We start from the raw sequence: 25616 nt of genomic DNA on the forward strand, positions 1-25616 counted from the left end.
GCAGGAATATTGTACTGTTTGCATGTTCAGTGACTGAGCCTTCTTGACCTCTGGGTCTCCAATTGGAAGTTGTGTGTTAACATCCACAGGTGGAGGTATTTGCCTTTCCCAAGGCAATTGACAAGAATTGACAAGATCATTTGACACCAAGGTTATTATAGTTTTGCTTTTTGAAATTAGTTTTTATTTTAGTATCGTTTTCAATTTTGCTACAAATTTCAGTTTAGTTTTAGTTAGTTTTACAAATGGTTTTGCTAGTTTTAGTTTAGTTTTTATTTTGCAAATACATTTCTATTTAGTTTTTATTTATTTAGTTTCAGTTTTAGTTTTAGTAATTATAGTTTAGCAGAGTTAGCATAATTAAGTGTAGAGACCAAATCAAGGTTTTTAATTTCAGCAAAGTTTAATGTTTGCACAGATTAGAGTTTAATCTTACGAAAAATCCTAAAGTGAAATAACTTGTTAAACAAGCATTATTGTTTAAACCCAGGACGGTCTTACAAAACATGCATAAAGTTGGGTCTTCACCTTTGAGCAAAAAAGCTTGAGTCAAACTATGACCTATACAAACAACGATCTGGAGATTAAAAATTAAAATAAATTATATTTTGATATTAAAAAATTATATTTGATATTTTTGACATAGATCCTCTGAGTATTAGCCTATCTTAAAGAACAAAATAAGTACAAAGTAAAATATAAAAGTAAAAATTATAAATTCCAGACAAACTCATTCATAACAAAGATGAAATATTGTTAAACAATTAAAAGCTTATTTTAATTTCTTCAGTAGTACAATGTAGGCTAGCAGTGTAAGACCACAGCTAATGTCATCTTAATACAGCCAACACACGGTGTTGTGCTGTGTGTGTGTGTGTGTGTGTGTTGTGCTATAATTGTAAAGGGGGCCAATGTCTTCACTTATCTAGTAAAATATTATGATAACTGACTAATAAGGACATTTGACTGGTCCTCACTAGTTAAAAAGGCTTATAAATCGGCCAAAACATGTTTTTATTTAAATCTATTGTTTTGCACGTTCTTGGGATGGGTAGGTTTAGGGATAGGGGTTGGGTTAGGGGATAGAAAATATCATTAACCTGATATAAAATCAATGGAAGTCTATGCAATGTCCTCACTTATATAGTGAAACAAACGTGTGTGTGTGTGTATCCTGGTATTCCCTACTTTGTGGGGAAATGTCTCCACACAGCTAATAATATAATATAATGTAAATGATTATGATAACACCTTTGAGCCTGTCAATATTATGCAAACATGAAATCTCAAACGCACAGTAGGCTAGTACATGCTACTAGTTGCTGACTTTTGCGCCTGCGTCTCTCGTCGCGTAAGAAACGCCATTCTAAAACAGTGAGCTTAAGTTAAAAGAAGTTCAACGTGCATCTCATTACCTTGTGTTATTTCCCATTTCACTGCCACGGACGCATTGATTCTTTGTGAACTGCCGTTTAGCGATGTGTTGCCTGTCTGCCCGCGTCCGTCACTCAGATCACTTCACGCGCAGTTGCGCAATACAGACACTCCCTCAACCGCCACAGTCAGATTTTCCACCACATTAAAGAGAGCTTATTAATAACGAAAACGAATATTTATTTTTGCTAATTATTATTTTATTTCAGTTAGTTTTTTAGTAAGAGTAGTTAGTTTCGTTTAGTTTTAGTTTTTTATTTATTCAGATTTTTTAATTTTATTTCAGTTTACGAAAATGTTTTTTGACCAATAGTTTTAGTCTTAGTTTCAGTTTTCGTTTACGAAAATAACCTTGTTTGACACTCATACCTCGTGATGCATAGTTGGCTGGATTGTCTTCCGAGGGGATGTATCGCCACTGTTGAGGAGTTGTACTGTGATGAATTCTCTGAACTCGATTTGCGATGAACTTGTGGAAGCGGCGAGCTTCGTTGTTTATGTAGCCTAACACCACTTGAGAGTCCGTCCAGAAATATGCCTCTGCATCTGCAAGGTTAATTTCTTCATTTAACATATCATTAACTGCAATGGACACAACCGCCGCGGCCAACTCTAACCGAGGGATAGTTGTGACCTTAAGTGGGGCTACTCGAGATTTCGCCATGAGTAAAGCACAATGGACATCACCTTGTTCGTTCTCAAGCCTAAGGCACTGGCCATATCCTTTTGTGCTGGCATCTGAGAAGTGATGAATCTCTCTCCTTGTGATTATCCCAAATTCAGCAGGCACAATACCATGTGGTACCTCAATCTTCTCCAAGTTAGCAAGATCAGCCCTCCAATGCTCCCACCTTGGCTGCAAACCATCTGGTAAAGGATCATCCCAGCCCATGCCTTTTCTGCACATTTCTTGAAAAATAGCCTTTCCTTTAAGTACGAATGGTGCAAGAAACCCTAGGGGGTCATTCAATGAGGCCACTGTAGACAGTATGCTTCTACGGGTTGCTGGCTGGTCCCTTAGGTTTAGACAAAATCTGAAATTATCATGTTCCAGATGCCAGTAAATGCCCAAGGCTCTTTCCAAAGGCTGGTCAATGAGGGAAAGATTGACAGATGTAATGTCAACAGCACATTCAGAGGCTGCTCTGTCAAGCCCTCGTCGTCAGTGAGGAACTCTTTGATACCAATCTTTCATTTGAAAGCCACGTTTCTAGCATCTGTAAAATCGCATTCTACCATCTTAAAAATATATCTAAATTACGGCACATGCTTTCAATGCAAAATGCTGAACAGTTAGTACATGCGTTCATAAGCTCAAGGCTAGATTATTGTAATGCTCTACTGGGTGGTTGCCCTGCTCGCTTAATAAACAAACTCCAGCTAGTCCAAAACGCAGCAGCTCGAGTTCTTACTAGAACCAGGAAGTATGATCATATCAGTCCAGTTCTGTCAACACTGCACTGGCTCCCTATTAAACATCGCATACATTTTAAAATCTTGCGTATTACTTACAAAGCACTAAATAGTTTAGCTCCCCAGTACTTAAGCGAGTTCTTAACATCACGTCTATTGCGGTGTCAAAACTCTGGCCAGTTGATAATACCTAGAATATCTAAATCAACTGCAGACGGACGATCCTTTTCCTATTTAGCACCTAAACTCTGGAACAGTCTTCCTAGCATTGTTCGGGAAGCAGACACACTCTGTCAGTTTACTCTGTCACACACTCTGATACCCTGAAATTTTGAATAATCCGATCTTATATGATTTCTGACCTGTAAGGTTGCCAGAATAATAATCATACACGGTGTGTTAATAGGCCAGAGGAGACCTGGCACCCCGACTGAGTCTGGTTTCTCCAAAGGTTTATTTTTCTCCATCATGCTCCTGATGAAGTTTTGGTTCCTTGCCACTGTCGCCTTTGGCTTGGCTTGCTCAGTTGGGGACACAAAAATTAGGATCAAAGTTATTCAACTAGTTATACAGATAAAATTTATGAATGAGGTTTTAATTAATTCTATAAACTATAATACGTATCTGCCAACATTGTCGCTATATGATACATTAAAATAAGCTGATAACATCACTGTTTTCTCCAGAACGACTGTGCAGCCAAATCTAATTTTGATGCAATATTATCCTGTTTGACACTGTGAAGCTGCTTTGACACAATCTTGATTGTTAATTTACTGAACAAGAGCGCTCACGAGTCTGTGTTTCTCACACTATTCGCAAGAATCGCAGCAGTTTGGTGCACACACACACAAAATAACGGCAGTTCAATAAATAGCTTGCATCTCTTAAAGGGGCCACACATATCTGCCCCATATCTAATACCCAACGTTTTCTTCTATTTAGTGTGATAAGGGCCAGATACTAATCTGGATTTCTAACACCTTCTTAAAATATTATTTGAAAGTGCCAAAGTTGACATTTCTATGCAAAATTGCAAATAAACTGCAATAACTTGCTAAATTAATACATTGTGAGGTCCTCATAATGCAGCATATACCATGCGGTACTGTAGGTAGTACAATAGGATTTAATTATAATGCCAGTCATTGCTCATCATCTACATGGTTAAGCAATTAAATGGACACAATAGGTAGAGCGCAACAAAAACATTTATTTTGAGATCAGAAATTCAGTAAGAAACCCATATTTTCCAAAAACATATTCTACCTCCCAACAGAATTTTTAAAAAATTCTTACATTAACATAAAAGTAACCTTTTACAGCAAATAAAAGACTGGATTGCACTGCAATTAAATGAATGAAGAGAAACGTGTCTTTTAGTCTTAACATCTAATATTCCTGTGTTTTTCAGCAGCTAAAATGTTGACATCCGGTTTCATCAAAACAGAACATAAACTGTAAAGACAAAATAAAGCAGTTCTTGCAACAGATCAGCAGTTGTACAAGTTGTACTTGACCAAGAACAAAGCATTTTACATTTAAGAGATGGTTTGACAGGGAAAATTCACCATGAAGCATTCATTTAAAGGCTTGATGTCATTAGTAGTTACATTCAAGTTTAAACTGAAATAAGTCCCTGTAAAATAAATGTCTTCATCACGCCTGTCCTGGTAAGACATGTGAGATAGTTTGTTAATGACATGAACTCATATCCTTCATTACACAGTAGCGCAGTATCCACCAGCATAAATGAGTCTTTACAGCAGGTTTCCTCTCCCACCTTTTAAACGTCTGTTGGGAGGGTAAAAAGGGCCACTAATAACGGTTTGCGACAGCCTTCAGCTGAAGAAAATGTTGCAGTAACATCATGTGAGCTGTGATGGAACATGTTTGTCACATCCCTGCGAGCTCCGCTTGCTTCTCATCCTCAGACTCCGGTTGGTTGTCATCATCGCCATTATAATTAGCCACATCATCCTCTAGATCTTGACCTGCACCTTGATTTTCATCTGCAAAACCCAGGAAATTATTCATGATTTATTGCATAAAAACAACTTCCTCTGTCTTCAATTACCACATAAAATGAGTCATCCTTCAGTCTGTAAAAAAGACCCCCAAAAAACATCTTTATCCAGTCATTTTAATTTCAAAATTGAAAAAAGTATATTTGTATGATTGAGTTTAATATTTCAGTGTGATCCTTTTGTTGTTGAAAACCACCTTTAATCTTAGAGAGCTGTTTTTCTATCTCGCCCTCATTGTCATACATAACAGCATCTTCCTTCCCATTTGCTGCGTCTTCCTCTTTCCTTTCCCCAATTCTGACATCTTCCTCCTCCTCGTCTCCAATCCCAATGTCATCTTCCTTTGGGTCTAAAATCCCAGCTTCATCCAGCACAGTATCTGCATGAAAACAGATAAAATTAGTAATATGTGTTTGTGTGTGTGTCGTGCTTTAATGACTGGATTCTCTCTGTTACCCTACCTATGGCCTTTGAAGCCTGTCCTTTAACATCCACCACTGCTTCTGGAATTTCTTCATTGGCTGCTCTGTTGAGAGTCTCACTCTTATTGGTCCGTTTTGAGGTGGGGGTGGGTGAGTCTTGTAAAATCACAGCATCTTAGAGGAGCAGACAAAATACTGTTAAAACACATTCTGGAGAAACAGAGAATTTAGTTTTTCTAATGTTATTTATTATAAGCACATGCTGCAGAAATGAAATCTGCCCCTTTAAATGCTCAGACAGGTGGATTCTGATTGGCTGTCAATGTTTTTATTGGTCACCAGCTGGTTTAGTTTCTCTGTGTTGCTACCAGGCCTGCAGTCTCCCTCTCATTTACTGAAGCTTTCGCGCCTCGATCGCCCCCCGGTGACCGGTCCCAGTATAGCCGCACCTCTGTGTTTCTAATGGACGCGAGGCAAACTAAATAATAAAATTACACTTTAAATTTTTTTCCCCAAAGTTAGTTTATGTCACTGAAGGCAGTTATCATCACGATGATTTCATTTCCAGTGTTCGTTTTTAAAATAAGTTTAGTTTGAGTTAGTTATTTGATGCTATAAAAACGGGGGGTGTGACGTCATGATTGACAGCTGAGACTGACGGCTTCTCTGAATGAAGTTGTCACTGAGGCACTAACGGACTTTTTTCGAAATTTTTGGGAGCAGATTAGAGCTTTAGCTTTAATTTCTACATTTCCATAACTGTTTATTTCACACCAACATAATTCATTGTTCTGCATCTGCGAGAGTGTGGGCGGGCTTTTGATATCGCGGCTGTACTTCCTGCTCTACTTCCTGCGCTCTACTGCGCAACTCCGGTCCCGAAATCGCTACTGCGCAGACTCGGTCCCAAGATGTCAGCGCCGTGCACCCCCGCCAGAAAGCTTCAAATATGGCAAGCGGAAACGGATGATGTCGAGTCGTCCATATTTTTTTACGGTCTATGGTTGCTACAGTAATAGTTGTGGCGTACACTTTGCTATTCCCTTAGAGTTAGAATAATTATTAAAATGTTGCCGTCCTTATAGTAAAGGGCTTTAACAGTGCACACGGATCCCTAAAACATACTTTTTTAATTCAGATTTTCACAGTACACAATAAAGTGTTTACATGCCTATTTATTGTGTTTAAAAATTAGTATACAAAATATACATATTAGTATATTTTACAATAAATGTATTGAGCTTAATTTGATTGAAGTATGGATTTTACATGAGATTTAATTGCAATATTGCCTAATCCAATTGCAATTGAGGATGCATGTAAACGTAATCATTGATTCAAAGCAGCTTAATGGCGATAAAACAGTACGCAAGTTGACTGGAGTTGAGGTGTAGGCACTGCACCGAAATACAGAGTCAGATTAACACAAGCTTGCAGATGTCGGGTTTAACTACACTAAATGATTGGAAAAGTCCTGCATTCGCTACCAGAGAGAAGTCTGTCATTTCACCGGAAGATCAGTAACGTGCATTTAGAAAAGATATAATAATAATAATAATAATTTGTTCAATATATATAGCGCTTTCTAGGCACTCAAAGAACTTTAAACCCAACACCATAGTGCAGCACCCACCTGGATGATGTGACCGACAGCCCTATTGCGCCAGAACGCTCACCACACACCAGCTGATTGGTGGAGAGGAGACCGAGTGATGAAGCCAATCAGGATATGGGGATGATTAGGAGGCCATGATGGACAGAGGCCAATGGACAAATTTGGCCAGGATGACAGGGTTACACCCCTACTCTTGTTCCGAAAGACAACCTGGGTTTTTTAATGTTTTTTTTTTTCTAACGACCACAGAGAGTCGGGACCTCGGTTTAATGGCTCATCCGAAAGATGTAGTTAATATTCATTTTGTATATCGATACGGGTATGCATTGTTCTACAGGGATGGAAATCATGTGGTTTGTTGTGAAGAGGTTTGCTTGTGCTAGGGCTGTGCCGGTCAACCTGACAACCGCCCCACCGCGGTGGTTTGTATGTGCATGCAGTTTTACACTTTTCTTTTCCCAAATCTTCACTCATGTCTCACCTATTTTACAGGGGATTATATACGTTTCTTCCTTTTGTTCACTTTTAATTACTATATTTTAGGGCTGGGACAACGCGTCGACGTCATCGATGACGTCGACGCAAAAAATACGTCGACGCAAAATATGCGCGTCGATTCGTCAGACTCAAAATAAAGATGGCGGCGCCGGAGAGTAGTAGCAACCATAGATGTACATAATAAGTATATTATTTATTATGTATATCTATGGTAGCAACACGAGTGGCTCCTCAGACTTTAAGAAGTGCAAGGCTTGCGGGTTGGCCTCAGTCTATGGGGTTGGCGCGCGGTGCGCACGGAGCATCACAGGCATGCGCGCACGCGTTTTGTTGTCACGGCTACATAAACAAATTTCTGCACACAGGAAGACAGATGTTTTGGTAATATTTGATGTATTTTAATCACAAAAACAAACGTGTGCATCAAGTGAAAGCATCGGACACATTGGCTCCGTTACCTACATAATAAGCTGTTTTAAATTTAAAATGTTCAATGTCTTATCGCCCGATGTGACCGAGGGTATCCATCCTCTAAGTGAGCAGTTTCATCCCAGGACTATTCCGGTTTTAAACGGAATATTGGCGCCCGTAATGCACTCTACATGTAACTTTTTTCACTGTCATGCCGCGGATGCGCGTGGCGTTTCTGTTGCGTGTCAGCCACGGGGCTGCGTGGCGTTTTCTCTGCCTTTGCACACTACTAGCGTGTCTGACGCGGCGCAGCTGCTGCTATTGATGCGGAGGGAAGCCCTATCCCTAATGTTAAACAGAAATAGCCTACTGATACAGCAAAGAAAACGTCGGGAGTAGCCACATATCTATGGTATTGACGGCAAAATAGGCTACATAATATTTCGTTCTGTATTGACAGTTGCAATATTTCAAAATCGATAATTGACGTTTTTTATTATTACAATTAGGCCTATATCTGCATTTATGTAAACCTACAGACTTTCAAACATGAAAATGTAATTTAATAATATGTATTCATGTCAAAATGATATATAAACATCTTTTCCTATTCTATTTTGCCTGGAGAGGCTCCCAACACGTGAAAAATAGGCGCTCTTCTATTTCCAGCATGCACGCGTTTTCCGCGCGTCACAGTCAGTGTGCAAACTCCAACCTGTTAACATGGGAGCCGAAACAAAAACGGACACGCCACGCAGCCGAGACGCTCACGCGTCTCCAACTTGTTGATATTTAATCGATGGCCATAGCCTGTAGGCTGAGTTGCATACATAGAAAAATCGTATAATATGTTTCTTTGTTGTAGGTTAATACTTATTTGTGTGTGTGTGTGTGTGTGTGTGTGTGTGTGTGTGTGTGTGTGTGTGTGTGTGTGTGTGTGTGTGTGTGTGTGGCCTACTTTATGTTTTCAAGGTTTTATTGAATGCATTGCTCTTGTATAGTCTTAGTTTGGAATTTTAAGAGCAATAAACATATATTGCAATGTTAAGGAATTCGTTTTTTCATTCAGATAATTAAATCAACATGTATAAATTGCTATTAGGCAATTAATGGGTAGATAATCGGTAATCGAATCGAATCGCAACCGAATCGGCAAGGAAAAATTAATCGTTAGATTAATCGATGCATCGAAAAAATAATCGCTAGATTAATCGTTTAAAAAATAATCGTTTATCCCAGCCCTACTATATTTGCATCCTTTAATGTGGTAAAGTACTTTTACACATGCCTGTAATTTAGTTTCATTTTTTCTGACAGCGCAAAATCAAATATACTATAAGCCTGAATGTCGCACCGGTGGAAGATAAAATGTTCTCTTAAGACCTTTACAACAAGTCTCAGTGGCTTTCGAACATAGGGAGACATTTGGTCTATGTCCTGTCCCACATCCCTCTCAAACAGCAGTGGCATATTGAGTGGTATCCTGTATACACTGATCAGGCACAACATTATGACAGGTGAACTGAATAACACTGATTATCTCCATCACGGCACCTGTTAGTGGGTGGGATATATTAGGCAGCAAGTATTGTCAAGGGCCAAATTGTGATGGCTAGACGACTGGGTGTTCCCAGTCAGTATCTATCAAAAGTGGTCCAAGGAAGGGACAGGGGTGAACCGGCGATAGGGTCATGGAGATGGAGTGAATATTAATAATGCCAATATGGGTACATTGTGCTACAGACATGAAAATCATGTGGTTTGTTGTGGAGAGGTTTGCTTGTGCTAGGGCTCATTGATGCACGTGGGGAGTGAAGCCAGGTCTGTGTGGTCTGATCAAACAGATGAGCTACTGTAGCTCAAAGTGCTCAGGAAGTTAATGCTGGTTCTGATAGGAAGGTGTCAGAATACACAATGCATCGCAGTTTGTTGCGTATGGGGCTGTATAGCCACAGACTAGTCAGGGTGCCCATGCTGACCCCTTACCCCTGCCGAAAGCACCAACATTGGGCACGTGAGCATCAGAACTGGACCACGGAGCAATGGAAGAAGGTGGCCTGGTCTGATGAATCACGTTTTCTTTTACATCACGTGGATGGCCGGGTGCATGTGCTTACATGGCACCAGGAATGCACTATGGGAAGAAGGCAAGCTGGCGGAGGAAGTGTGATGCTTCGGGCAATGTTCTGCTGGGAAACCTTGGGTCCTGCCATCCATGTGGATGTTACTTTGACATGTACCACCTACCTGAGCACTGTTGCAGACCATGTCCACCCTTTCATGGAAACGGTGTTCCCTGGTGGTTGTGGCCTCTTTCAGCAGGATAATGCTCCTGCCACAAAGCAAAACTGGTTCGAGAATGGTTTGAGGAGCACAACAATGAGATTGAGGTGGAGACCCCACCTCGCAAATTACAGGGCTTTAAAGGATCTGCTGCTAACATCTTAGTGCCATATACCACAGAACACCTTCAGGTGAACAGGTCAGAGCTTTTTTGGCAGCAAAAGCGAGACCAACACAATATTAGGAATGTCATAATGTTATGCCTGATCAGTGCATGACGACAAATTTATCTTTGAGGGGACATATAATTAAACTTGGCTTAGTTCCAAAATGTTTTATAATTTCTATTGTTTTTTATGTTCAAGGACAATATTGTTTAAAATTTTAATTAACTTTTTTTTTTTTTATCACATTATAACCACAGCTTCTGTACTGTGTATTTGCGTGAATAATAGGCTATAATTAACTTTAGTCACAAGACGTAGGGAACTCTTGCAGGTTATCAGACTTGATGATGGACTTCATCCTGATCTACATTTTTTTTGAGACTCTTTAAACTGATAGGCCAGTAATCAAACATTTACAAACCACACTCAAACAGGCAACTCGCACCTTCTTCATTTTTCTCTACCACTAACTCATTGGTTTGGACCTTAGCATCATTATTGGACTGTGAATTCACATCTGGTTTGCCGTTCTGAGGTTCTGCCACACTTTTATCAGGATGGTTTGTAGCGGGAACATCCGATTTTGCATTTGAAACTGAGAGTTTCTGCTTGGACCCATCAGCATTCTGTGAAGGACAGTTTGTGTCAGTGGAAAAGGGGTTAGAGAGACCCAATAAATAAGAATCACTATAAAGGAACCATTTAAGGACATTTTTTCTTATAGCCATACCTGTGGATCTTCCTTTTCAGGTGTCCTTTGCTTTTCCAGTTTGGCAGTTGCAATTTTCCTATTGCATTCCTCTTTTGTGGCCTCAATTTGTTTGTTGCACTTAGTCCTGCACAATCACCCGAACACACAGCCATTATCATACTGACCAAGCACTATAATGTCTTTAGTATTTTAGATTAGAGCATTCGGAATGGACCTACATTTCAATGCTGGCTTTCATACTGAAAGTGTCCATGTTATTTTGACAGGACTTCACCTCGCTCTGCATTTTACTCACATCCTCCAGTAATGACTTCATACGATCTAATAAAAGAAAATCAACATAAATGTGAAGGAAAGATGATGTGTCACAGAGTAAATATAATAGGACAAATATGAGGTAAACACTTACTCTTCATGTCCTGCACCATTTTAGCACTGGAGGAAATGTTGAGCTTCAGATTCGCCTATGACAGAGAGAAACCTTTTAGACCAAAAAACACACTGAACATATCCAATATCCCATTTTGGCTATCAAATCCCAGTGTGACCAGCTTAAATACAAAGCCATTTTAGGTATAATTGCCAACCTGGTTATATTTCTGGGCATCAATAACCCTTAGTCAAGATAGTGACATATACATTTTTTTGTTAAACACTCAGTTAAAACTGAGTAAACATAAGTTTTAATAAAACCTTGAAAACATAAAGTAGGCTACACACACACACACACACACACACACACACACACACACACACACACACACACACACACACACACACACACACACACACACACACACACAAATAAGTATAAACCTACAACAAAGAAACACATTATACGATTTTTCTATGTATGCAACTCTGCCTACAGGCTATGCCCATCGATTAAATTTCAACAAGTTGGTTAATCTAATCCGGGGACACAATGCAAGCGTGAGCGTCTCGGCTGCGTGGCGTGTCCGTTTTTGTTTCGGCTCCCATGTTAACAGGTTGGAGTTTGCACACTGCCTGTGACGCGCGGAAAACGCGTGCATGCTAGAAATAGAAGAGCGCCTATTTTTCACGTGTGTTGGGAGCGTCTCCAGGCAAAATAGAATAGGAAAAGATGTTTATATATCATTTTTACACGAATACATATTATTAAATTACATTTTCATGTTTGAAAGTCTGTAGGTTTACATAAATGCAGATATAGGCCTGTCAATACAGAACGAAATATTCTGTAGCCTATTTTGCCGTCAATACCATAGATATGTGGCTACTGCCGACGTTGGCTTTGCTGTATCAGTAGGCTATTTATGTTTAACATTAGGAATAGTGCTTCCCTCCGCATCAATAGCAGCAGCAGTGCCGCGTCAGACACGCTTCTAGTGTGCAGAGGCAGAAGGAGTAAATATATTAAATAACCGCTTTATTGCATCAGATATTGGCTCATAGCTGATTGGTCCAGTTTTGGTTTGCTATTTCTTACCTAGAATAAAACCTGCTCAAGAGCAATCCTTCTTTTTGAGCCTAAAAAATGAAGTTACCTGGAAAGCAACTAAAACCGTACAGCTTTGTGTATTAGGTCACTAATTTTAAAAGTATTATTTCTAGACTTTGAAAAGTCATGTAAATAAAAGAAAAAAATCCCATAACTTCATGACATTTTTACAATGCTAGAAAAAATATTTTTGACTATGAGCAAACATATTTTTAAAAATCCACATACAAACAGTGCTGATTCACAGCTGGCAAGATGGCTTTGATAAAACTCTGTCTATGCAGAAGAAAGGTGACATGACTCGAGAAAACTGAGAAAAAAGCCTGTGCCAAAAAGGTAGGAAAACTTTAACACCCATATTGCACTAGGCTCAATCCAACTGTTAAAATCTGTAATTTTCACAAGAACGGTCAATATTCCACCAGATGACAGCAAATGTATCCCTTAATCCTCATCCAGTAAATCACTGGAGAAGTCAAGGTGCCTTTGAATATAGTTGTGGACAATAAGGGCATTAAAATGGTCCTACAAAAGAGAACGACAGCCTGCTTCCTTGGGCAGGACGGCTTACCTGCTCACAAGGACAGCATGAAAACCTACTGATCTGCCTATCAAATTAATAGGGTAAAGTGATTTAAATAAAAATGATCAAATCTTGACCAGTAACTGCATGATTACTGGCTCCGAACTGGCTTCGAACTGTTGTTATTGAGTGCAAGATGAGTGTTTTCATACTTTTTCTTGTATCCAGGTGTTCAGAGAGCTTTCCTGCTGTTTGTGGTGTGTTTGCTCCATTAACTCCATCTGCTCATTTTGTCTGCGCGCCTCCTCCTCTGCCTTCTGCTGCTCTCTGTCGCTTTCTACAGCCAGCTTTCTCATGCGGTCCTCCAGCTCTAATATCTTGCTCTGGAGAACAACACAAAACTCCTTTCTGAACAGACCTATTACAGTTAAACAGCCCCTCACACCACCACTCGCCACAGACTACATCCAGTCACACTGTGTCAAACCTGCAGCTCGACGTTTCTGGAGTTTGAGACCCAATAGTTGAAGCCGAGCAGGAGGATGCAGGTGATGAGAGCCGCCAACAGTAAAGATGAAGAGCGGCCGCCACGTCGACCATTCCCAAGTGCACCCATCATGCTCTATCACAGTTCCACAAACACCTTTAAAGATAGGTTTCTGAAAGAGAACATTAAACTTTATATAGACATTTAAAGCCACAATAATAGAAATAAACAAATGCAAAAAGAAAAAAAGTGAGCTGTTTCAAAACCAAGTGAGGCAAAGCAAAAATATCTAGTCCTAATTTTTGGAAATCATAACATGCCTGCTAAAATAGACAGTACATTTCTGTGGAATCTTACCTACTACTTGGGTACTGTGTTAGAGAGCCCCTATTATGCTATTTTAAAGTTTCCTAATTTAGTTTTGGAAGTCTCCAACAAGGTTAACATGCATCAAAGGTTTAAAAAAAAAATAGTACTCTCATAATATACGTTGCAAATCACCACAATGTTCAATGATTCTCAAACGACTCGATGGATGAATTAATCTCTCTAAATCCTAATCTGCTCTGATTGGTCAGATGGCTCAGTCTGTTGTGATTGGTCTACTGCGTACATCGCATATTTCAGAAACAAATGGCCAATACCATAGCTAAACTTCAGCTCCGTCCGGAAGCTTCTTAAAGCTCAGCGATTGTACACACGGTAAAGACAGTAACGATGACGTCGAATTTACACCATTCCCAGCGTGAGTCCAAATCGATGAAACATTGGAAAAACTAGTTATTCAACCCGAACCTTGAGCATGACGTTTCTCAACGATGCTACTCAGTTTGACGTCCATCAACAGACCCGCGTGTGTGTGTGTTTCTAATTTATTGTGGTGCACATGTATCAATAACATTATTTGTTAGCCAAGCACTAACGTGAATGACTGATGGAACATTAAAGTTTGTAAAACAAAAAGTCTTTGGTAAAGTCTGTGCCCTGGTGGCCTGTATACAGTAGCCAGCCAACACAAATGTCAAACGGGATTTATCATTACCACTACATAACGTTACATAAAGCACCAAGACTTCATAAGAATTATATTTGAAACGAGACTTCTGAGTAAACCTGAACTGAAGATATTATTATCAATTATAGCAATAGTCTGGCTGACGGAGAAGATTTCAGAATTAGAGACACGCATTCAAACTTTATTTGAGAGTAGTGAGAATCAGGGCTGCACGATTATTAAAAAAGATCATAATTGTCGATTAATCCCTTGAAATTGAAATGTTTTTATATGAACAAATTATCAAATTTATTTAAATTCATTATTAAAGGAAAGAGACAGAGAACTGAAATAGAAAGATCAGAGAGAGAGTTATTTAATGGTTATTTAATGGATTTATTAAAGGGGGGGTGAAATGCTGTTTCATGCATACTGATCTTTTTACACTGTTAAAGACTTGGATTCCCATACTAAACATAGACAAAGTTTCAAAAGTTAAGGGGGACGTTTGATGGGAGTATTTCTTTGTCAAAAATACTACTTCCGGTTAGTCATAAGTTTCGGCAAGTTTTTTGAGATCATGCGTCCCCTTTGACGTTAATGGGGGCGGAATTTCCTTGTATGGGCCTTACGGACAATTCTACCGGAAGCGCGTGAGAGAGAGAGAGGGAGAGAGAGGGAGAGAGAGGGAGAGAGCGAAAGTAACAGGCTACCCCCATCAAAGCGCTGGCTCGTAGGCTGCTGGACAGGTGATGTGCACATAACAATGTCACCAAAAAAGTGCGTTTTTTGTTGCCAGACCAAGACAGTCCTGCACAGATTCCCCAAAACCCCGCGTTAAGGCAACAGTGGATGTAATTTGCTTTTCCGGATCAGCAACTGAGTTGCGCGAATGTTTATATCTGTTCGCTGCATTTCGGTGCCGACTGTTTCATAAACAAGGCCCAGCTCGACGCCGGATTTTCCCGATCGCCTAATGCTGAAGGATGGAGCAGTCCCAACGTTAGAACCGCAGGCGGTGAGTGAGACTGCTTCAAATGTCTGTGTTTTTTTTAGTCCGCTTACTGTCTACACAAACCACGCGTAAACACACAAACACACGTGCACAACTGCACTTCCCACATGTACACCTTCAAAGACAAAAATACGACGATATAATTCAAGTATAAATATGTAAATAACACAAGCCGCTAAGCATATTATATAGTTAGTGTATAACTTGTACCACATAGAGACGTCCTGCTCTAGTCGTTTTTGCTGCTGCTCCTGTTCAACTGCAGCCTCTGGGTCTGATTCCGGATCATAGATGTATGGCTGTATCTGATTACAAGCCATATTTTTATTTTGAATAAAGTTTTTTTCCCGCTGTTAGGGATGACACAGCTTTACGACGCACTCGACTCAACATAGCAGCAGCGCGGACACGTCATTATTTAGCTCCGCTCACACGACACGCCCCCACCCGCTCGGCTTTTTTCGGAAAGACTCGGAACAGCGCATCTTTCTTATATAATTATTAAAAAAATAAAGACTTTTCGGAGATATGCAGGATGCAATGCTACTCTATAGGTACTCAAGATTGACATGACACTGACTGAAACTGAGTGTTTCACCCCCCCTTTAAAATTATTTATGAATGACAGGAAACACATCAGTGACAAGGCAATCTTTATTTGAACGAATCATCATTATGTAACGTTAGCCTGCGTCATAAAGACACATTACATTTAATGCATTAAATTATATAATAATATAGGTGCTCGAGTCTGTCAGTGTAGGTGTCACGACCATCATAGACTGTAAAAAACGCATGACACACGGCAACATGTTCCGCAACTCGGTGTCATGCAGGTGTCAGTGTCAGTCGCGATAATGTAAGTGACATGACAATGAAGAACGCATGTGCCACGGAGGTGCCAATACCATACACGCATAGTTATAGATATGTATACGTATACATATCTGCGCATAGTGACATATGTGCCATTGGCTTCTGTGCGTCACGTCATGTCTCATGTCACTTAATGTTGCCATAGATATGTATACCTGTGGTTGATACTGCCAGCTGCCACTAGGCGTTTCTCAATGTCAAGGAAGGATCCTCGGAAGCCAGAATTCTAAAGATGCTACGTCATCGACATCCGACGAAGGACTGTTCCAATGTCGAGGATCCTCGGAATAGCCTTCGCGCTCTCAAATCACCCACAATCCTATGCGCGCAGCTTCTCCAGCTATCTCCAGACGTTCCCGGAGTCGGACTCGAAGCGTGAACGAGGCAAATATGCTTGTTTCGGGGTTTGTAGATGGGAAGGAAGGAGGCGGGAACCGGCAAACGTTCAACAACTTTATAATAAATAATAAACAAAACTAAAGTAACGCAGGAAGCCCCTCACGGGCGACTACCAGCACACACATAATAAAACATAAACAAACCATAATATAAAGTCCAGGCCTGGTCCTCTCTCGTCTTCCACGCTCCTCTAATTATACTCCCGTCACTGCCGTGAGCCGAGACCGGTGTGGCGATCAGCTGCCGCTCATTATCACTCCACCGGCCCGCTCTCACGGTCCCTCACCTCGCTGATTGCCACAATGCTTTTATTTACGTTACCAAACATGTTACCGTAGTAAATATAAGTAAAGTTTAACGTTTAAATACCGGTACAAATTACTACTGTATTGATATAAAATAAAAAAAATACAAATAACGTTACACATAACGTTATTGATGGCCAACGGACCTTTTCACTGACGTAATGACGCAATGACGTGCACTTGCTAGCCTGTTCCATTTACGTGTTCTCCGAATGCTAAAGAGGATCCTCGCCTAGCCTCTGAAGGAAGTGACTTGGAAGGATCAGTCCTTCCAAGGAAGCATCCTTGACATTGAGAAACACCTACTGTCACTCTGTTTGCAAGCGTAACTGTGTTACTATGGTTACCAGTGTTTATAGTGGCGGATTAATTTCGAACTGTAATCAAACTGACTGGAACTACCGGTGCATTAAACGGTTTTACTGCACACCTTCCAGCCAATCAGAATCGAGTATTAAAACAGACCATGGTATAAAGTGGTTTAATGTAGCAATGTCACTGAAACTCCGAAAATGTTTTCCTTCGACGCATTACTAATGCTTTCAATGGAGGCAGCATTCTCACCCGGTCGCTATGTCCCTCCTCTCCTGCTATTAATGCACTATACATTTAAGAATAAACCATCTGAAATGCTTTAAATAATCATACTACTAAAACCAAATGTGATCTGGTGATTTGCGCTTTCACTATAAGGAGTTCCGCTATAAATAATGTTTGCGCTTTGACTGTGAGGCTTGTCATTCCAGCAGCGCTCGTGATTTATATGATCAATGCAATCAGTCACAGTTCTAATCGCAAGAAAGTGTCAAAATGACTATTCCTAAACTGTAAATGTTTAGCTCATCTAAAAAATGTTATTCTGCACTTACTTACTCGTGTTGTTTTTGCGTGTCTCGCAATAATTTGAATGTCCGTTTACTACAGTATGCGAGTCATGGTAAATTTGGTCATCAAAGCCATTGTGTCTCTTCAGAAGACTTGGATTTGGATTAGACACTCGATTAATTTTTTTTTACAATGCTTTTATGACATTTATTGGATCTTTTTGGCCCAAAGTTTGAGAGGAATGGACAGTCCTGCCGCTGACCGTCTTGATGCCCTAAGCATCAATGCTTTATGATGCCCTGGGAATGGACTTAAATGGAGAGACAGAAATCACAGGTTTTATAACAAACATCTTCATTTGTTTAGAATCTTAAAGAAACAACATATAGGCTGTGTGCACGGTGTCGGTGTTATTTTGCGTGCATCGATCAGTCAGCATACTGCTGTCACAGCGTAACATGCTATCTAAGCATGCAGAATAATGTTTGTTTTTTGTAATCACGACTTTGAATGATTACATAATCGTAGCATCCATAATCATAATCGCGATTAGAAATTTGATTAATTGTGCAGCCCTAGTGAGAACGTAACAGCTTTAGACACTGATTTGGATGTGAAGAGCTTAGTGAACTCTGTACTAGGGCTGGGCGATATGGAGCAAAAAATATATCTCGATATACAATATATATCTCGATATCTTTACAGGAAACAGAACGAAATATGAATGTCAGAAGGTAGGCTATTTGATAATATGATACAGTACAACTTACAGAAGAGCACCGCGTGTCTCAGGACACCAGGGATGTCGCGTTTTTCCCTCCTGGTTAAAATATGAATAGACCTATTCATCATAATCCCGTGATAAAGCTGACAAAATAATAATAGTAATGATATTGCAATATTTTTTTAATGTTTTCAAATGATATGTGATCATTTTGACATTTTAACCGAAAACCATGCAATCAGTTAGACACAAATCATAAACTGGCATGATTGCGACCGCGTCTCGCACCAATAGTGTCAAGACTGTGGGTGAAACTTGCGATTTGAACTATGATGAACATTAATATTTCTTTATGAATTTTAGCAAGCAGTTGTTAGCAAGCAAGGAAAACATGGTCTCTAAACTGAGTCCTGAACAACGCGTGCTTGTCAACATAATGACTTATCCTCACCTGGTTGTGGAAGCAGCCGTGTTCAATGAGACAACACGCGAGGGGAGGGGGAACAAAAGCAAGAGGCGGGAGGCACGCGAGCGGGGGCGAGCACAGCACAGGGAAGGCAAACAAGCAAAGTGGCGGAATCAGAATTAAATATAAACAATATATCGATATATACGATATGTCCAAATCCATATCGAGTTGAAAAAATATATTTTAAATATCGAGATATCGCCCACCCCTACTCTGTACTTTTGTCGATTGTTTGGTTCCTGCAGTACAGCCCGTGCATCAGGGCAACTGTGAGACAGCTCATAACACTCTTCCATTCTGATTAGAATATTAAACAGGTTCTCCCCACTCAATGACGCACCCACTGAGGATCCTGTTGATCCTGTCATCAAAGCAAATTTAAAAGTGCTGGCTAAAGCTAATCGTAAATTCTCTAAGATTATTATTCACGTCAGCACTAATGATGTTCGACTATACCAGTCGGACATCACCAAAATTAACATTAAAGAGGTTTGTGAACTCACAAGTATCATGTCAAATGCAGTCAATTGCTCCGTACCTCTTCCTGTTAAAGGAGATGATGAGATACTTAGTAGACTAGCATCACTCAATGGCTGGTTGTCTAAGTGGTGTCTGCAAAATAGCATAGGGTTCATAGACAATTGGAAAAGCTTTTGGGGCAGACCTGATCTGTTGAATAAGGATAGCATCCATCCTTCTTGGAGTGGTGCCGCTCTTCTCTTGTAATATGCCACATATCAAGACATATCAGTCTTAGAGCTTTACTGGGGCCTAGGTCAGGAAGCAAACAAACTGGCTAAATGACTGTCTGCTAGCTGTCTCATGTAACAGAAGTCAGATCAATTTCAACACATACAGACTCTTTCACAACATAGATATTATCACATAGAGACCGTGTCTGTTCCCCGAATTAGTAAATACAAAAACCCATCACAACCATTCAAAAGTAAAACATTTATGTCAAACAAATAAACAACAGATATAATACAGATGAACAAATGATAAAGCACGGGTTGCTGAATATTTGATCCCTTTCCCCAAAAGCGCTTATCATTAAAATGAACAGATAATAATCTAGATGTGTTGTGTTTGACAGAAACCTGGCTAAAACCTGACTACTACATTACTTTAAATGAGTTCACCCCCCGAGATTATTGTTACAAAAAAAAGCCACGTCTGAAAGGTAGAGGGGGAGGGGTTGCTATAATTTATAATAATATCTTCAGTATTACTCAGAAGTCTTGTTTCAAATATAATTCCTATGAAGACTTGGTGCTTTATGTAACGTTGTGTAGTGTAATTGATAAATCCCGTTTGACATTTGTTAAATTTGCTGATTTTCTATCAGAGTTAGTACAGGCTGCAGATAAAGTACTAATTGTTGTTAATTTTAATATCCATGTAGACATTGAAAAAGACACATTGGGATTGTCATTTAGAGACATTTTAGACTCTACTGGAGTAAGGAAACATGTTTCAGGACCCAGTCTTCGTCATAATCCTAATAATGTCACATGATAAATGTTGATGTTGAACGTTGAAATTCTGCAGCAGAGCAACAACATCTCAGATCATTGCCAAGTATCTTGTAGTCTTAATTTAGCTAAGGCTGCAAAGTCGTCCCCTCGCTTGAAATATGGCAGGACTGTCACTGTCTCCATCCTCATCAGTTTCATCTCCTCAGCATCTCAGATAGCTGAGAGGAACTCGATGTTGCAACAGAAACTATTGACTCCCTCTTTTCCAGCACTTTAGACACAGTTGATATACATAGTTGGTAAATATTCGATATCAGTGATGTGCGGGTCAATGTATAAACAACCCGCCCCCGACCGATGTTTTCAACTAACCTGCTCGCAACTCAGACCGCGAAAAAGAAAATATTGTACCCGACCCGCATTTTTTAAAAGTAGTAAATGCTCCGTGGAATAATATTCAATAATCCAGCCTGTGGAGTAGAGAAATGTTTCAATCCCTGACGTGGTACAGCGGTGAGAGCAGGCAGTTCTTGAAGCGGCCCATCATTTTCCATTTCAGCTGTTTAGATGCATATTATTGATGAATGCAATGTTTATGTTTCGACCCTACTTGGAGAATTCATCAGCAGGTAAACTGAGAGAAAGCCCACTTTTGGAAAAGTGTGAAAGCCCTTAGGAGCACAATGTTGCAAACTGTTCTTTTTTTCTGAATGCTGTATGATATAGCCTAGTGTTGTGTAATAAATGCTTGATTTATTCATTTATTTTGTCTAATTTTCTTAACAATTAAGATGCTGCATGTGTTTATCCAGTCTAATCGAAGTGTGCGTCTCTCCCTGACTTTCCCAACAAAAATCCTGCCCTGGAATGTATACGCCAAAATGAGATTTATGCACACCGTTTTTCGAGTGCATATGATATGCACTTTATGGCGTATTATATACACGATATACATTGTTCCATATGCATGAAGACTTAGAAAAAGAGATCGGATCATTCATGTCAGTTACGATTTCATACTGTTAATTAAAAGATGAATGAGAATCTGTCAGCTCAATTGTCATTTAAAAAAGATTGTAATTTGTATACTTGTAATAATTGTTTGCAGATTCATATTTTACCATTCTTTGTGTCCTAAAGTAAATGTCCCGTTTAAGCATCACCTATTATTGATCACTTTTCTCATCAGAGGAATTGCAGCTGATTTATTTTATTTTTTTAACTGGAAGAGAACAGTATATTTAAACAATGCGTAGAAAGCATGTGTGTGTGATTTGAGTTGGACAGAAATCTGAGATCTTAAAGGAAATGAACTGTTTAGTTGGTTCAAAGTTCATTAAAACAACCATTTCAAAAAGCTAAAGTGATTTTCTTTTTTATATTAAGAGTTAGAATATGTATACCTCAATGTTTTAACTAATTGAATAATCGTTCAAAACTTACTGATTAGTCATCAATGGAAAAAAATCGATGATTAGTCGATTAATCTTTCTAATAATCGGTAGATCAGTCGATTACTAAAATAATCATTTGTTGCAGCCCAAGAGCGTATATATTTTTTTTCCCAGCTTTAACATTGCACTATTTTTTGTTGGACGTGCTGAATTAAAATGACAGAGCATTGTTTGCAATAAAATAAACATGTATTGAAGTGAAAATCTAGTTATCATTTGAAGTCTAATCTGTTTCAAAGTCAACATCTGACTTTTTGCCTCGGGTAAAGCAAGGAAAACAACAGATTTAGGTAAATAGGAAGACAAAATGGAGAGCACACATTATTTCTTGCAGGTGGAGAAACAAAGTTCTTTATGACCTATAGGCTTTCTTGTAAAATTATTTAAAAATAAAAGAAATTAAAGACTAGCTTTTTTTGTCTATTGTAAGTTTTAATGTAAAATGTTTTTGATTTTAACATAGGCCTATGTTTTGTCACTTGTGTGAGCAATGTATATAAATATAAAGTATAAGGTATATGAATATAAAGTAATTAACTGAATAAAACGTTGTTTAAATGTAGGCCTAGTACGTTAAAATGTGACATCTAAGGGTGGATTGTAATGCTGAAAAGCCATCATGTTCAGTAAACGTTTGGATTTGAAATAAAAATTAATTAATAATTGTTGTGTTTGTGGTAGGCCTATACAATCAATGATCAGTTGCGCTAATTAACCTGTAATAAAAAAATTAAAAAAATGAAAATAGTTGTTAGTGATTGAATGCGCCACATCTTAATCTAGATGCACTACTACTTGTGGTTTATATGTATTTGCTATCTGTTAGTGATTAAATAAACCAGTACTTGATGCATATATTCATATTATCTGTATTGTTTGTCATGCTTTGTAAATTAATATTGATATGAATTTGTACTCACTTTAAGGTTTTAGTCCAGCCATCAGTTTCAGGCAAAATCTATCACACAACAGTCTTTAATCTTTATAGACCATTAAAAATGTGTGCCCCCGTGTATATACACTAAATTTGTATATAATTACTTGAATCCACAAGAACCATGCAAGGATACTTACTTCAGTTTTGCCACCCCTCAAAGTTCTCATGCCACCCCATAAATAATTTTGTAGATCCGCCCATGCTACCAACCCACATAATTTACACCACCTGCACGTTTTACTTAGACAATCACTAAACAAATACTTTAGAGCACACCCAGGGCACAGGATGTGCTTAAGGATCAAAAGCAAACCAAACCAGTATGGTGTAACGTTAACGTACTTACAGAGACTGTATAATCATGCTCACCATCACCAGAGACATTCAAAGGTTACACGTTAACGTTAATGTAAGTTAAGTTATTAGGGGCTACTGTGCCTTGAGGAGAAAAAAATACTGTACGAATGATTAATAAAATAAATATTTGAAAATACTACTATTTAACAAATCACACAGAGTGTAAACATGATTAAAATGCAAATCAGTACGAAACTGATTTTGTTTTGGTAGCATGCATGCTAATACAGCTTATTGTTATTGTCAAACTTACATCTTTACTACAGATACGTTATATTAGTGCTACAATTATACATATATTAGTGTCAAATTTCCCTTACCGGCGTTTAATATAAAAGGTGTCGTCGGGAAAAGGGATAGAACATGGACATCTCGATATTCGGTAGTCTTTCCGGGATGAAATCACTCAACAAACTGCAGCGTTTTCGCCTTGAATCGCAACGCGCATGCGCACTTCATTCTGATTCCCTCGTCTTCAGTTCAGTAAACAGTTGTTTCTTTCATCGAATGGTTCTTTGGAGGTACTACCATGGTACTACAGTTGAGTAGACTTCTTTTTTGTTTTTGACGGCGGTTGGCATCCAGCTTTTGGTGCATTACCGCCCCCTTCTGCTCCGTAGTGTGATTTAGACAATAGGTTTACAATCTAGTTTCCACATAAAATAAATAAATAAAAGAAAATAATAATTTTACAACTCGCATTCATTCATTGCCCAACAAACTTCTCCCTGTTTTATCCTCATAACCTATAAAACAAACCAGTTCCCCTTAAGAAAGTTAGCAATATCCTAACCTGTGCTCTGTCACCTTTGTTCAACACTCGTTTTAATGTTACCTCCTGCCCCCCTAATTCCCTCAAATTATTCCTCATTATCACTTTCTGTACCTCATACCTCCTACATCTTATAATTATGTGTGTTCCACTGACTCCTCTTCCTGACACCACTCACACAAGCCTGCCTCGTGTTTTCCTATCATTTTCAGTGATTTGTTTAGAGCACCATGCCCTAGCCTTAACCTCCAATTCTTATTTGTGCATCCTTGTTTCCTTTCCTAGCTTCCTTTCCTCGCGCCTTAGCTCTACCCCTTCAGTATTGGAGGGAAGAGCCTTCTTTAAAAACATTTAAAAATGTTACTGGTCTGAAACTTTTGACTGGTAGTGTAGCCTATGTATGTATTTCCTTCACATTCATGTTAAAAATAATACTAGGACATAGTATGACGAGACATAGTATGAGGAGATTTAATGTTAATGGACACAAAAACTGTAGTTTACTATTACTTCAACTATAAAACGTTTTATTATTTAAAAAATATATTAATAAATGTGTTACATGTTGTTAAGTGTTTCCCATTTGACTGTATATTCAGTCATATTATTTCTTTCACGTTCATGTTGTTACACATAATTCTTAGACACAGAGAATAGGACATATTTAAAATGTTCAAATGTAAAATAAAAATAACCATTTAATATAATGGCTTGAACAAGTGAAACATGTTTTTTCTGCATGAAAACATATAGGCTAGGTAAAATAATAGGTTTAAAACAGATCTAAATGGCTGAACTTGTGACTCTTATGCCCATATCATGGCATTTCTGCAGAAAGACTTCATAGGATTAGTCTTGCCATCCATGAAAACGAAATTAATACATTTTATTAATTAATAATTCTTTAATATTACGACAAATAATATATTTTGACAAATGCAAAAAAAAAAAAGTATGTTTAGCTTTCATGACGAAACGTGAATTCACTCAACACATCATGACAGAAATTGTCTCATTGGCTTAAATGCACGTTTCAAGGATATGAAAAGAAAAGGGACTTTGTTAAAAATTATTGTTGTTAAATATTGTAGACATTGTTCCGATTAAAATCCACGTGAAAACCATAGACAGTAAAAGAAATGGACAGAGCTATCCCATTGACTTCAATGGCGGGAAATGAGGTCACTTACAAGCACTCACTTCCTGATGGCTGAGCGAACTGCGCAGGCTCAGACTGAGCTTGAGGACGTAGATGTGACGTGAGCCTCCTGTCTGACAGCTGTAGGTCGTCTAGTAGATGTGGAAAGTGAAATCTAAATCACGTTGTTTAAATGTTTTGTCCCGTTGCTTTTGGCTCACTATGGGCTCCTTAGTCTACCCCCTTGACTTTATCAGACTTTATGTCTCCACGTCCCCCCGACTGTCTCATAGTAAAAGATTGCTGAGCGTCTCCTCCTGTCTATGCGGTAATTTCTCAACTGTGCGACAGAGTCGCGTTGGTTATGGCGCAATCGTTAGTCTATTTTTACAAAAACA

General features: G+C 38.9%; 1 protein-coding gene across 2 annotated transcripts; it reads right to left on the reverse strand.

Moving 5' to 3' along the window:
• Positions 1 to 4040: 4040 nt before the first annotated feature.
• Positions 4041 to 23818, reverse strand: golm1 (golgi membrane protein 1). 2 transcript variants are annotated; one of them, XM_067413084.1, is made up of 10 exons: positions 23629 to 23818; positions 13476 to 13647; positions 13201 to 13371; positions 11392 to 11446; positions 11201 to 11303; positions 11001 to 11106; positions 10716 to 10896; positions 5336 to 5470; positions 5071 to 5253; positions 4041 to 4859 (listed from the first exon to the last, which is right to left on the reverse strand). In XM_067413084.1, exons 2-10 carry the CDS (start codon positions 13605 to 13607, stop codon positions 4744 to 4746), a joined length of 1182 nt encoding a protein of 393 aa, XP_067269185.1. In that variant the 5' UTR covers positions 13608 to 13647; positions 23629 to 23818; the 3' UTR covers positions 4041 to 4743. The 2 variants fall into 2 exon arrangements, with proteins under 2 accessions (XP_067269185.1, XP_067269186.1); XM_067413085.1 differs by lacking the exon at positions 23629 to 23818 and adding an exon at positions 19747 to 19827.
• Positions 23819 to 25616: the final 1798 nt, after the last annotated feature.

The sequence above is a fragment of the Pseudorasbora parva genome, chromosome 13, assembly GCF_024679245.1.
Source record: "Pseudorasbora parva isolate DD20220531a chromosome 13, ASM2467924v1, whole genome shotgun sequence".
NCBI lineage: Eukaryota > Metazoa > Chordata > Actinopteri > Cypriniformes > Gobionidae > Pseudorasbora > Pseudorasbora parva.